The sequence below is a fragment of the Cebus imitator genome, unplaced genomic scaffold, assembly GCF_001604975.1.
Source record: "Cebus imitator isolate Cc_AM_T3 unplaced genomic scaffold, Cebus_imitator-1.0 Scaffold102, whole genome shotgun sequence".
Taxonomy (NCBI): domain Eukaryota; kingdom Metazoa; phylum Chordata; class Mammalia; order Primates; family Cebidae; genus Cebus; species Cebus imitator.
Genome location: NW_016107417.1, coordinates 2,405,652 through 2,419,117, shown reverse-complemented (window position 1 = coordinate 2,419,117; position 13,466 = coordinate 2,405,652). Strand labels below are relative to the sequence as shown.

Sequence of the window (13,466 nt, the reverse complement as noted above, 5' to 3'; positions counted from 1 at the left end):
GGCTGTCCCAGTAACCACGAACATGAACTGGGATCAGACGGTGCAGTTGACTGGTGGTGACGCCAACCCCGCGCTAAGATCTGTGTTTCACCACTGCCCTGCTTTGTAGGAAGGCTTGGGGGATGTACCTCTAGGTCTGGTTTGACCTTACTACTTTGTCCTTGGGGAATAAAAATAGCCAGCTTAGCGCCCTAGCACGGCTGAGGAAGTAACAGTAGGCTTGGGAAGTAGGCCAGGGCAGGCCTTCCCAACTGACCTTGTGGCCAGAAGTCCAGGCCCTTACCTGTTCGACAACATAGCTTAAAAGCTAAATTGTCTTGAGTCCTTGTGAGCCCTTCGGTTCAAGCAACAGTAGTCGCTGGGATTTGAGGTTTGTGTGTGGGATGGAGGGACTTGCTTTCTCCAGGTTCGAATCCCCTGGTCCTGGACAGTCTTTCTGACACACTGGAGCAGGCTGGACCACTGGCTCCCTTGGGCATTTGCCAGCCTGTGGGGAGGAGAGTCTGGCGGTGCTGTGGTGCTACTGTTGGTGTAAGTGCACCAGCGAGGCGCTCACTTGCTGGAGGTGATGGTTTGGGGGGGCGGTGGTGATCCAGATAGGATGTTGCAGCTATGCTAGGCCTTAGGAGGAATGGAATTTCAGAAATTTGGTAAGCAACAAAGCACTGGCACTCTGTAACGAAGGATTTTGGGGGTAGGGAAGCTGTAGGGAAAGAAGAGGAAGCTTGGCTCCAGATGGGCCCCGGCATAGCTTGAGAATTCACTCCTGCGAAGAACCTTATGGACTCCAGGTTCCTGAGCCCCCGACTGCTCTCAGGGCGGAAGCTTCTCGGATCACAGGCACCCGCAGTGGCGGCGGGCCCCGGGTCTCCGCCGACCGCTCCGTTTGCTGGCGCCGCAGGGCAGGGCCAAGTCGGCAGGCGGAGAGCAAGCTCCCCGGCGTAGGCTCCGCAGACTAGAGGGGCCGAGGCACGCTCCCGCAGCAACCCCCTCCCTGCCGGGACTGAGTCCCGGAAAAGCCGGGTTTCCGCTGACGGGGCCACGGTCGGCGGGGGCGGGGAGGGGAGGAGCGGGGGCCGACCGTCCGCGGATTTGAAGGCCTGGCCCGCGGGCGCGCGCCAGCCACAGACCCTCCCTCCCTCCCCCTTCCGCGGGAGCGAGGGTCGCGGGCCGCCGCACGCAGGGCGCGAGCGCGCCCGGCTCGGCCCCTGGGCTCTGGGTGGGGCCGCGCGGGCCAAGCTCCCCGCCCCCTCCCGGACACGCCCACCCGTGTCGGCCGCGCGAGCCGCAACAGGCAGCGGCGGGCGAGCGCGAGGCCCGCGCGCCTAGAGGCCCCGCGCGTGCGTGCAGCCCGCTGGCGGCTCGCGCTAGGGCAGGCGGGCTGAGGAGGCAGCCGAGCCCCTGCCGCCGCCGCCGCCGCCGCCGCCGCGGGGGAAACCTGGGAGCCCGCTCGGCGTCGCCTCGGTCTCCGTAACCCCCACACCCCCACCCCTGGCCGGGCCATGGCGGAACGCGGAGGGGCAGGCGGTGGTCCCGGAGGCGCCGGGGGTGGCTGCAGCCAGCGGGGCTCCGGGGTCACCCAGTCCCCTCAGCAGCCGCCGCCGCCGCAGCAGCAGCAGCCGCCGCAGCAGCCGACGCCCCCCAAGCTGGCCCAGGCCACCTCGTCGTCCTCGTCCACTTCGGCTGCGGCTGCCTCCTCCTCGTCCTCGTCTACATCCACCTCCATGGCCGTGGCGGTGGCTTCGGGCTCCGCGCCTCCCGGCGGCCCCGGGCCTGGCCGCACCCCCGCCCCGGTGCAGATGAACCTGTACGCCACCTGGGAGGTGGACCGGAGCTCGTCCAGCTGCGTGCCCAGGTGAGCGCCGGCGGGGTGCGGCGAGGCGCCGGGGGAGCGGGGTGGCCACCGGGGCCCAGCCCTTCCCTCCCCAGCGCCCAAGGGGTCTCCGCCTTCCATCCCCCCGACAGTCCCGCAGGCGGGCCTGGCTCCCGTCAGGCCTCCCGGGACTCCTGCCACGGGGACCTGCCCTCTCCTGGCAGCCCCACCTTCTGCCTAGGGCCGGGACCACCCTCTGGTCCTCCCTGAGGGACCTTTTGGCCTCGGCCCTGGGCTTTCTCCGGTTGGGCTGACCGAATCCGGCCTTCCTGGCCCGGAGTTTCCCCGAGTAAGTTACACTCCTGCCTTGCCGGCGCCGGGGGCTGTACATACATTACATGGATGTGGTATAGATCTGTTTTGATATTATTATTTCCCAATAGGCTCAGCATGTGCCAAACTCGATTGTCACCTCTTGCAGGTAAAGCTCATATAGTCACCCTAGGGGCTTCTCGTTAGCCTTTGGCACACATGTTGGTTTGAACTTCATGTTACACACGTTCTGTCCCAAGCGCTATGTATGCTCTTAGTTTTGGGGCCCTATTTAATGTGTCCTCAAGTGTATTTTTACTTCCCCTCCCCCACTAAAACTGGTCCCAGACTCTCCCAGCTCTGCAGGGCTCTATGAAATTTCTGCCTTGTTCCTAAATTCAATCCATTCCTCTGTCTGTTGGAACCATCTGGGGACTTTCCTTCCATTGGCAAAATAGGCCTGAGTTTGGGGATACTTTCTGTTTCTGTATTGGCAAGGCAGTCTGTCTCCAACTTTGGGGATAGTGTGCTGTATTTTACAGTTTACCACTTGAATAAGACAGCGTGTGGAGCTGGTTTCACCCAGAAAGCCCAGAGAAGTGCCTGGAGGTGTTCTTTTTTGTCACCTTACAGCTGAGTTGATTCTGTTGCCTTGAAGTCTTGGGCCTTCTCCTCACTGTTTGGTAGGCAGGCAGATGTGTAAGTCAGAGTTAGAAAGTGTTGCTGGCCTCCACCCTCAACTGCTTTCCTTTCCCCACTTTTATTCTGGAAAATATTTTATATATACCCTAGATAAGAATGATGAGAGTACATCTTACTGTTTCGCTCAGCTTAAGGAACATTAACTTAAGGAGCATTATCACTTCTGTTGAAGCTCTCAGGGTACCTCTTCCTGACCACCTCCCCTCTTCTCCCTACAAAGGTAAACACTATTTTGAATCGTGTTTATCATTTCTCTTTTTAGAAAAAAAATAGCTTTACTACATATATGCATCTCTAAACAATATTTTTTGTAGTTCTGAATGTTCTTGAAGTTTGTATAAATGCTGTCATTCTGTATGTGTTCTGTGACTTGATTGGTTTTTTCTTTTTTAAAAAATCAGCATTAGGTTTGTGAGAATCATCCATGTGGTATGTTAGCTGTAGTTTAAATATTTTCATGATGGGTAGTATTCTGTTGTATAATGAATATACCATAATTCTCTTGATGAATATGTAGGTTATTTCCTGTTTAACACCCACAGTAATGCATGCATTTCCCCCCAGGACTCCTAGTGCTCTTGTGCAGAAGTTTCTTTAGGTTGTGTTCATATGGAGGGATGTGATTGCTACTCACTCGTGGGGTATAGATCTGGGACTTCACTGGGCAAAGGTAGATTGTTTCCATATGCTCCTTCCACTGTGTTTCTGCTTCACTTGACAGATTTACACATTGTTTTTTTTCTCTGTTCTTTAGGGAAATCAGGAGCCACATTAGTTTAGTTTGCTGTGGCCAGATCCATAGCACAGCACCAAGCTCAAGCAAGAGTTGAATGTGTGATGGTGTTCCTTTCGTGATTCTAAGCAGGCCTCTTTCTTTCTATACAGGCCCATCTATTGCTGAAGTATTCTAACCCACCTCTTTCACACATAGAATTACCGTGTCCCTTCCTACATGGGTCCAGACTTGCCCATTCTTCCTTCACTTCCATGCCTGTGTTTGGTGATGTTTGCAGAGCTGCCTTCTCTAGCTTGTTAGGTTGAAAAGGTGCGAGCCGACTGGCAAGAAGCTGCAACAGAGGGGCACAGATGAAATCACAGACTGCTGTTGATGTTTGGTTTGCCCCTAGGTCTCTTGGTCACTGTAAAGTCCATGTGATAAATTATTAGCCCAAGACACACAGCCAGGCATCTTGATCAAATGTATAATTACTTTGCTAACTTGCTGTGAAAGGCTTAGGTGGGCTTGTTTTTGCTTTCTGGGAGCCTCGGGTTATGTCCTGTTTACTGACCAGCCCTTGAGCTTGTCCACTGTCCTGCTCTGACCTTGTTTTCCACCCATCACCCTTGTACCTCCTTACTCCTTGTGGAACACGTGTGCTCTTTGAGCATGCTGCAGGCTGGAATAACACACTGTGGGGAGAAAATGGCCCGCCATTGGTCTTTCCAATTATTAGAGTCATCTGTTTAATTTGAGGTCTCCTAGGTGTCCTTGTTCATGTCATTTAGAATATATTGGCGACGTGCAGCACTCTGTGGAGGGATTAATATTCTTGTCTCATGTAACTCAAATGGGACACCAATATATGAGATACATGCCCTTTAGAAATATAAACATGATTGTGGATTTAAGGTTAGGTGTGCATAAGAATGTCCTGGGATTTGGTCTCTTAGGGCAGAGATGAGGGGCTTGAACAGTACAGCATTAGGAAAGTCCTGCTGCTTTTCTTTATGCCTGTCAAAATATAACTTGCTTTTGAAAAAAATACCGTTTCCTGGCCAGGTGTGGTGGCTCATGCCTATAATTGCAGGACTTTGGGAGGCCGAGGCAGGCAGATCACAAGGTCAGGAGTTTGAGACCAGTCTGGCCAATATTGTGAAACCCCCCCACTCTACTAAACATACAAAAATAAACCGAGTGTGGTGGTGGGTGCCTGTAGTCCCAGCTACTTGGGAGGCTGAGGCAGGAGAATTGCCTAAATCTGGGAGGTGGAGGTTGCAGTTAGCAGTGGTGACAGAGCGAGACTCCGTGTCAAAAAAAAAAAAGGAAAAAATATCATTTTCTGTATTAGATATTTAAATAAAGAGCATTGTAGTTGTTCCTCAGGTAGGTGTCTGCTCTTAACATCTATTAAATTCCCCCAGAATACATAGTACTTTTGAAAAACTTTTATAGATGAATAACTTACCCCACAGCTGGTTTTAAAAGAACGAAATTGGGCCGGGCACGGTGGCTCATGCCTGTAATCCCAACACTTTGGGAGGCTGAGGCAGGTGGATCACCTAAGGTCAGGATTTCCAGACCAGCCTGACCAACATGGTGAAACCCTGTCTCTGCTAAGTACAAAAAGTTAGCTAGGCGTGGTGGTGGGCACCTGTAGTCCCAGCTACTTGGGAGGCTGAGACAAGAGAATTGCTTGAACCGGGGAGAGGGAGGTTGCAGTGAGTCGAGATTGCACTATTGCCCTCCAGCTTGGGCAAAGAGAGCAAAACTGTCATATGATTGCAGTGAGCAATCATAGCTCACTGCAGCCTCCAACTCCAGCTCAGTGATCCTCCAGACTCAGCCTCCCAAGTAGCTGGAACTGTAGGCATGTGCCACCACACCTGGCTAATTTTTTTGTAAAGACAGGGTCTCACTATGTTGCCCAGGCTGGTCTTGAACTCCTTGCTTCAAGCTGTCCTCTTACCTCAGACTCCCAAAGTGCTGAGATTACAGGTGTGAACCACTGTCACCAGCCTTTTACCAGCAGTTTGTTTGTTTTTTTTTTTTTTTGAGACGGAGTTTCGCTTTTGTTACCCCGGCTGGAGTGCAATGGCGCGATCTTGGTTCACTGCAACCTCTGCCTCCTGGGTTCAAGCAATTCTCCTGCCTCAGCCTCCCGAGTAGCTGGGACTACAGGCACGCGCCACCATGCCCAGCTAATTTTTGTATTTTTAGTAGAGACGGGGTTTCGCCTTGTTGACCAGGATGGTCTCGACCTCTTGACCTCGTGATCCACCCGCCTTGGCCTCCCAAAGTGCTGGGATTATAGACCAGCATTTTTTAAAAAGACAAAATAATTATTACATGTCCATGGTTAGAAATTTGAGCAGTATAGAAAGATGGAAAGCACAAACGAAAAGGCCCTCAGTCCGTCCATCTTCTTACTTCCCAGAGGTAATCACTATGGAATACAGTTGGCTTTTAAGATGCTGTTATAAGAAGGTAGATCTGCTATAGTACCTTTCTCCTTTATGAAATTCAAGCTTTAGAAGTTAGCATTATTTTCCCTCCATGCTAAGTAGTACTTCCTCCACTATGGTCCAGTATGGATGGACTGTGGTACAGGGTTATAGGGATGAGGTGGCATGCTGCTGATGTTAAAGGAAGGGTTTTAGAGCCTCATTGTTGATCCCTTCCCTTCAGTCTTTGTATGGTGAGGTTTCCCTGATCTTTTCTCTTTTTGTGTTGCTGTAAGTAGGAGAGACAGAAAAAATTATTAAGTTTTACAAGCATTCAAAATTTCTTCAGTGGCATAAAAGTTATTATTATTTTTGAGATAGAGTCTTGCTCTGTTGCCCAGGTTGGAGTCAGTGGCGCGATCTTGGCTCACTGCAATCTCTGCCTCCTGGGTTCAAGCAGTTCTCTGCCTCAGTCTCCTGAGTAGCTGGGATTATAGGTGCCTATCACCACACCCAGATAATTTTTGTATTTTTAGTAGAGATGGGGTTTCACCATCTTGGCCAGGCTGGTCTTGAACTCCTGACCTTGTGATCCTTCCACCTCAGCCTCCCAAAGTGCTGGGATTACAGGTATGAACCACCATGCCTGGCCAAAAGTGATTATTAAGAGATGAAATGTGCTCTGCTGTATCAGTTGCAAACTATATCCAAAGCCCCATTGCATACCCTTATGTATATGTGAACTTAGGGAAGGAGTTTGGCAGTTATCAGTAACGTTTGTCATTAGGCTACTTCTTTTTTTTTGAGATGGAGTCTCCCTCTGTCGCCCAGGCTGGAGTGCAGTAGTGTGATCTTGGTTCACTGCAACCTCTGCTTCCTGGATTCAGGTGATTCTCCTGCCTCAGCCTTCCCGAGTAACTGGGACTACAGGTGCACGCCACCACGCCCAGCTAATTTTTTTTTGTCTGTTTAGTAGAGACAAGGTTTCGCTCTGTTGGCCAGGCTGGTCTCGAACATTTGACCTCAGGTGATCTGCCCGCCTCGGCCTCTCAAAGTGCTGGAATTACAGACGTGAGCCACTGCACCTGGCCAGGCCACATTTTTTTAAAAAGTGGGTACTGAGGTCAAGCCTTAATGGACAAAAGTGTTGGAGCCAGAGGAGGTGGCTATAACTGAGTCAGCATGACTGGCCTGCAGTAGAAGTGTTACTTTCATGAAAACACTTGGGGGCAGTTGCCCCTTTAACCACAGAAGCACTAGACAAACCAAGATATACTACTCTGTCTTCTTACTATATCCTAGGACAAACTCTTCCATGCCTCAGTTTAGTTTTATTTTGTTTTGTTGTTGTTGTTGTTGTTTTTTGAGACATGGTCTCACTCTGTTACTCAGGTTGGAGCGCAGTGGCACAATCACACCTCATTGCAGCCTAGACCTCCTGAGCTCAAGCATTCCGTCCACCTCAGCCTCCCAAGTAGCTGGGTCCATAGGCACATGCCACCATGCCAGGCTGATTTTAAATTTTTTTGTAGAGATGGGATCTCACTGTGTTACCCAGGCTGGTCTCGAACTCCTGGGCTCAAGTGATCCTCCTGCCTCAGTCTCCCAAAGTACTGGGATACAGGCGTGAGCCACTGTGCCCAGCCAATGCTTAGTTTTTTCATACTTATGGGAATACTTTTACTTACCATCCATTCTTAGATGTGGATGAAATAGATATAAAACAGGATCTGTAGAAGCAAGGGAGAAAGCACTCCTTTAATTATAGGTGTAAAGTAAAGGTAATTGATCAAATAAGAGAGACCTGGTGAAATTTCTGTTACTACCCTACCATTAAAAGTCTTAAAAGTGTGTTTGTACCTTAGGAGATTTGAATTTCACATTGCGAGTGTTGTAATAGAATATTCTCTCTATCAGAGTAATAGTATCCATCGTCCCTGTGGAAGCTCAGATTCCTTGAGTTAGATAATGACTTTCACAGAGTCCATTTACGTGTATTGATTTACAGATCTTTTGGACGAATTAGCAGTTATGTGATTTCTTTCTAAACTAGTTTTTTAGTTTCTTAGCCAAGCCATTAAGTTGCCACTGTTGTTGTTGGTGCTGGCTTGAGGGCGGTGCAAGTCACAAAATGTTTGGGCTGTGTCTTTTCACTACCTCACCTCAGGAGACTTGTTCAGTTTGGACCTGGACTTTTTTTTTTTTTTTTTTGAGACTGAGTCTTGCCACCCAGGCTGGAGTGCAGTGGCATGATCTCAGCTCACTGCAACTTCCACCTGCCGGGATTCTTGTGCCTCGGCTTCCTGAGTAGCTGGGACTGCAGGCGCGTGCCGCCATACCCAGCTAATTTTTGTATTTTTAGTAGAGACGGGGTTTTCACCCTGTTGGCCAGGCTGGTTTTGAACTTCTGACCTCAAGTGATCCACCCGCCTTGGCCTCCCAAAGTTCTGGGATAGGCATGAGCCACCGCATCTGGACTGGCCACCTGGACTTGAAGATGTTGCTGTAGATGCCAGCATCCATCTACATGGTGTGTCAGCTGAAATTTGGTGTTGGCCTGGTTTGCACCTGTATTGTCACATTCCAGAAATTCCGTAGGAATCTAGGGTAGCTGTGGGAATGATTTGCCAGTGTTGGTCTTCTTCCAGCATAGGGTTTGGAGTGATATTCAGGGCTCTTGAGGAAAGTCAGAGTTTGGAGTTAGCCTTAGAACTTCTTTCAGAGGGCCATTGAACAAGCTGGGCAGGCTCTAGGTTAGCGAGCACTGATAGTGTCTTCTCTGTGGGCCTAGATGGAGGAATAGCTAGCTTCCAAAGGTTTTAGAGACCAAGATATGCACCAGCTATAGAGTGTTACCCCATATAGACGTTCACAGGGCAGTTGACTGGACCTGTGTTCCCCTTTACCTCATTAGAAACCATGGCTTTGGTCACAGTTCAGGAATCACCACTTAGGCAGACCTGTACCCTGCCTCTTGGCCTTGGGAAACTCAGTAGAACAGACAACTACCCAATGAAACACATCTGGAAAACGTATAGAAAATAGTTTGTTAAAACATTTCAAGGCTGGGTATGGTGGCTCACGCCTCTTCACTTAGCACTTTGGGAGGCTGAGGCGGAAGGATCACTTGAGTCCAGGAGTTCCGGACCAGCCTGGACAACATGGCAACCTTGTCTCCACAAAAAATAAACAAAATTAGCCAGGTGTGGTGGTGTGCACCTGTGGTCCCAGCTACTCAGGAGGCTAAGGTAGGAGGAGCACTTGAGCTCAGGATGTCGAGGCTTCAGTGAGCCATGATCTCACCCCCGCACTGTAGCCTGGGCGACAGAGCAAGACCCTGTCTCAAACAAAAAAACGGTTGAATGGAGAATGTTCTAAACCATTACTTTCCTTGTGTTGAGGTAGATGGTGAGGCATAGATGATAAAATAGTGTTGATGGCAAGTTTGTTTATTTAATTTTTTTGCAGATCCTTTTAGACCGTAAGGTGTTTGTTTGTTTGTTTGTTTGGAGACAGTCTTGCTCTGTTGCCCAGGCTAGAGTGCAGTGGCGAGATCTTGGCTCACTGCAACCTTTGCCTCCTGGGTTCAAGCAATTCTCTTGCCTTAGCCTCCTGAGTAGCTGGGACTACAGGTGCACGCCACCACACCTGGATATTTTTTTTTTTTTTTTTTTTTTTTTTTTTTTTTAGTAGAGATGGGGTTTCACTGTGTTGCCCAGGCTGGCCGTGAACTCCTGGGCTCAGCTCAGGTAATTCTCCTGCCTCGGCCTCCAAAGTACTGGGATTATAGATGTGCGCCACTGCACCTGGCCAGTATATTGTTGTTGTTGTTGTTTGTTTGTTTTGAGTCAAGAGTTTCGCTTTTGTCACCCAGGCTGGAGTGCAATGGCATGGTCTTGGCTCACTGCAACCTCTGCCTCCCAGGTTCAAGCAGTTCTCCTGCCTCAGCCTCCCAAGTAGCTGGGATTACAGGTGTATACCACCACGCCTGGCTAACTTTGTATTTTTAGTAGAGACAGGGTTTCACCATGTTGGCCAGGCTGGTGTCGAACTCCTGACCTCAGGTGATTTGCCTGTCTTGGCCTCCCAAAGTGCAGGGATTACGGGTGTGAGCCACCGTGCCTGGCCAACTCTAAGGTTTTTAAGGTACAACAAAGGTTAGAATATTTGAGTTTAGTTCTAGCTTTCAACAATTTTTCTGAATCCCAAATATTGTTCTTCCTCTTTTCTCCTTGTGAGTAATGATCTGTGTCAACTCCCAGATACACCTGGGTTGCCTTCATCCTTTCAGCACTTTCAGTACTTTTCATTTTGTGAATATAATGGTACCCACAAGTCATTTTGGCAAAACACTTTTTAGAACTGTATGCGTCTTAGAAATTGCACTGTGGGTAATTTGCCATGTATGTTTTTTAGTGACCTGATGTAAATATAGGTAGATGTGAAAGGAATGACACCTTAAAACTTGTTCCCTGCTATGCCACCTGTTCCCTTCTTTGTAGTCTGTGTAACTCCTTCAAATAACTCTCAAAACCTTATTGTGAATAGGATTTCCCCCAGCTAACATTTTGGGTATGATTGGCATGTTAATTATCTCTGAGGGATTTTAGACTGGTTATTTTGTTTTTGTTTCTGGGACAGGCTCTCACTCTGTTGCTCCAGCTGGAGTGCGGTGGTGTGAACACAGCTCGATCTGTAGCCTAACTCCCTGGGTTCAAGTGATCCTCCTGCCTTAGCCTCCCAAGTACCTGGGACCACAGGCAGATGCCAACATGCCCTGCTAACTTATTAATTTTTTGCAGAGACAAGGTCCCACTATGCTGCCCAGTCTGGCCTCCAACCCCTGGGCTCAAGAGATCCTCCTGCCTCCGCCTCCCATAGTGCTGGGATTACAGGCATAAGCCATTGCAGCTGGGCTAGACTGGTTATTGTGCTTAGATATCGGATGGTGCTTTTTCTTTTCAGTTGTTTTTTTTTCTTTTTGAGCACAGAGTCTTGTTTTGTTGCCCAGGCTGGAGTGCAGTGGCGAGATCTTGGCTCACTGCAAGCTCTGCCTCCCAGGTTCAAGCGATTCTCCTGCCTCCACCTCCCAAATAGCTGGTATCATAGGTGCATACCACCAAGCCTGACTAATTTTTGTACTTTTAGTGGAGAGTGGATTTCACCATGATGGCCAGGCTGGTCTTGAACTCCTGACCTCCAGCCCACCTCAGCCTCCCAAAGTCCTGGGATTATTGGCATGAGCACCACACCAGCCTCTTTTCAGTTGTTTTCTGAAACATTGTGTTTGTGTGTGTGTATGTACACTTCTGTAAATGTTTGTGAGTTTTCTTTTGTTTCTCTTGGTAGGTGAGACATTCTTTATAGCAGTTTTTTTTGTTTGTTTGTTTGTTTTTAAATAGTTTATTGCTGGGAAAAGGTCTGGATTAAAAAAATGTTTGGGTAAAAAAAATGTTTAGAACACACAAAGGCTAGGGGCATCAGTCATCATTTACTGATCCCTTCTCACCAATCTTTTCCTGCCTCTTATATACAAATGCCTAATGGCTTCGGGGTTTAGAGAGTAGCTTTTCCCTTCTGTTTTTCTGTTTTACAGTACCTCTGAAACACACTGCATTATAATTCCTCCCAACTTGTGCCACCCTAGTCTTTCCCAGAAAGTAACCCCTAGTGGCAGTTTAGAGTGAAATGAAAATCAGAACTTGTCACACCCCCTCTATAATCTTCCAGTTCATTCATTCAGCAAAAGCCTATAAACCAGCTGATGTGTGCCACAAACAAAATCCTTGATCTCATGAAGGCCACATTCTAGTGGGTGAAGATAAGAGACACCATCCAATAACTTTCCATCATACTTAAAAAGGATCCCCTTTTCATGCCTCAGGAGATGCTAAACATGTCAGAAGCCCCTTCCCATGTCTTCGACCTCACCTCTGCATTCTCCCCTTGCTGCCAGGTGGTGGGTCACACCCACCTTAGGGCTTTTGCACTTATTCATTGAGCATTTATAAACTAATTAACTAAAAGTACAAGATTATTTCTGGTAATGGCGAGCAGTTGTGAAGCAGCTTTATAAACTCCCAGAAGGGATTGAGCAGGTGAGGACAGCCTTCCAAGGTGGCAGGTCTGCAAAGAGCTGAATGATACCCAGGAGCCAGTCTCAGTGATCCAATTGCTTTTGCACTTGCTGTTCCCTCTACCTGTGATACTGTTTCCCTGGATCCTTGGATTACTGAGACTGCCACCTTGGAAGGCTGTCCTCACCTGCTCAGCCCCTTCTGGGAGTTTATAAAGCTGCTTCACAACTGCTCGCCATTACCAGAAATAATCTTGTTCTTTTAGTTAGTTAGATTATAGATGCTCAATAAATGTATTTGTCAAATCAGTGACACTGATTTTCCTATACTGTGTTTATAATGTTTATTGAATGACTGTCTTTTATACACAATTCATCTATTCACCAAATATTTACTGAGTATTTCTATGTGCCAAACACTGATCTATGCTCTGGAGAAGCAGCAGTAGACAGGCTGACAAAGCCCATTCTCTCCAAAAGTGTACATTCTGGTGAGGTGACAGATGAGAAACAGTTATATCATTATATCTATGATAAATGGTTAGATAGCAAGTAGGGTCACAAAGAAAAGTATGGTAGGGAGCTGAGCATTGGGGGGAAGGCTGTCCTAGTCAGGGAGGGCCTCTGGTAAGATGACAGTTGAGCTGATGCTCACTACAGTGAAGCTGATGACCTGGGCCTTTCCTGTGTGCCTTATAACCTCCAGAGGCAGGTGCTAAGATCCCTTTTCTCACAAGGAAAAATTGAGGCCCAGTGAGGTGAAGGCATTTTTTTAAGAATACACAGTTTAAAAGTGGGTAGGGCTGGTATTTGTCTCATGACTCACGGTTGCTGGACACCAGAGCTGTTTCTGTGTTTAAACCTGGTCCCCTAAACTGTGTCTGGTTCTCATAGTTGACAAATAATATTTAATGTCTTATTCTTTGCCAGTTGGAATTACAGAACGCTGCTCAATTTCCATCATAGACAGTGAGAGCTATGTGGCGTAGTGGCTGTGAGTGTGGGTTCTGGAGCCAGTAAGGTCAGATTTGACTATTTGAGTGACTCTGGACAAGTTTTTAACCTCTATTATGCTTTATTTTTTTTTTCCATCTGTAAATGGACATAATAATTGTCCCTGCTGGGTGTGGTGGCTCACATTTATAACCCCAACAATTTGGGAGGCTGAGGTGGAAGGATTGCTTGAGCCAGGAGTTTAAGACCAGCCTGGGCAGCATAGGGAGACCCCGTCTGTACAAAAAATAGAAAAAAAATTAACTGGGCTTGGTGGCACATGCCTATGATCCCAGCTACTTTGGAGGCTGAGTCTGGAGGATTGCTTGAGCTCAGGAAGTTGAGAATGCAGTGAGCTGTGTTACATCACTGCACTCCAGCCTGAGTGACAGAGGGAGACCCTGTCTC

The 13,466-nt window shown here is 48.4% G+C and overlaps 1 protein-coding gene across 1 annotated transcript in view; it reads left to right on the top strand.

The window, feature by feature from the left end:
- Positions 1–1,270: 1,270 nt before the first annotated feature.
- Positions 1,271–13,466, top strand: part of PACS1 (phosphofurin acidic cluster sorting protein 1) — a 186,529-nt gene continuing 174,333 nt past the window's right edge. Inside the window, exon 1 of the mRNA XM_017537094.2 lies at positions 1,271–1,855. Coding sequence (XP_017392583.1) covers positions 1,503–1,855 — 353 coding nt within the window. The 5' untranslated portion in view covers positions 1,271–1,502. The remainder of the gene's footprint in view (positions 1,856–13,466) is intronic.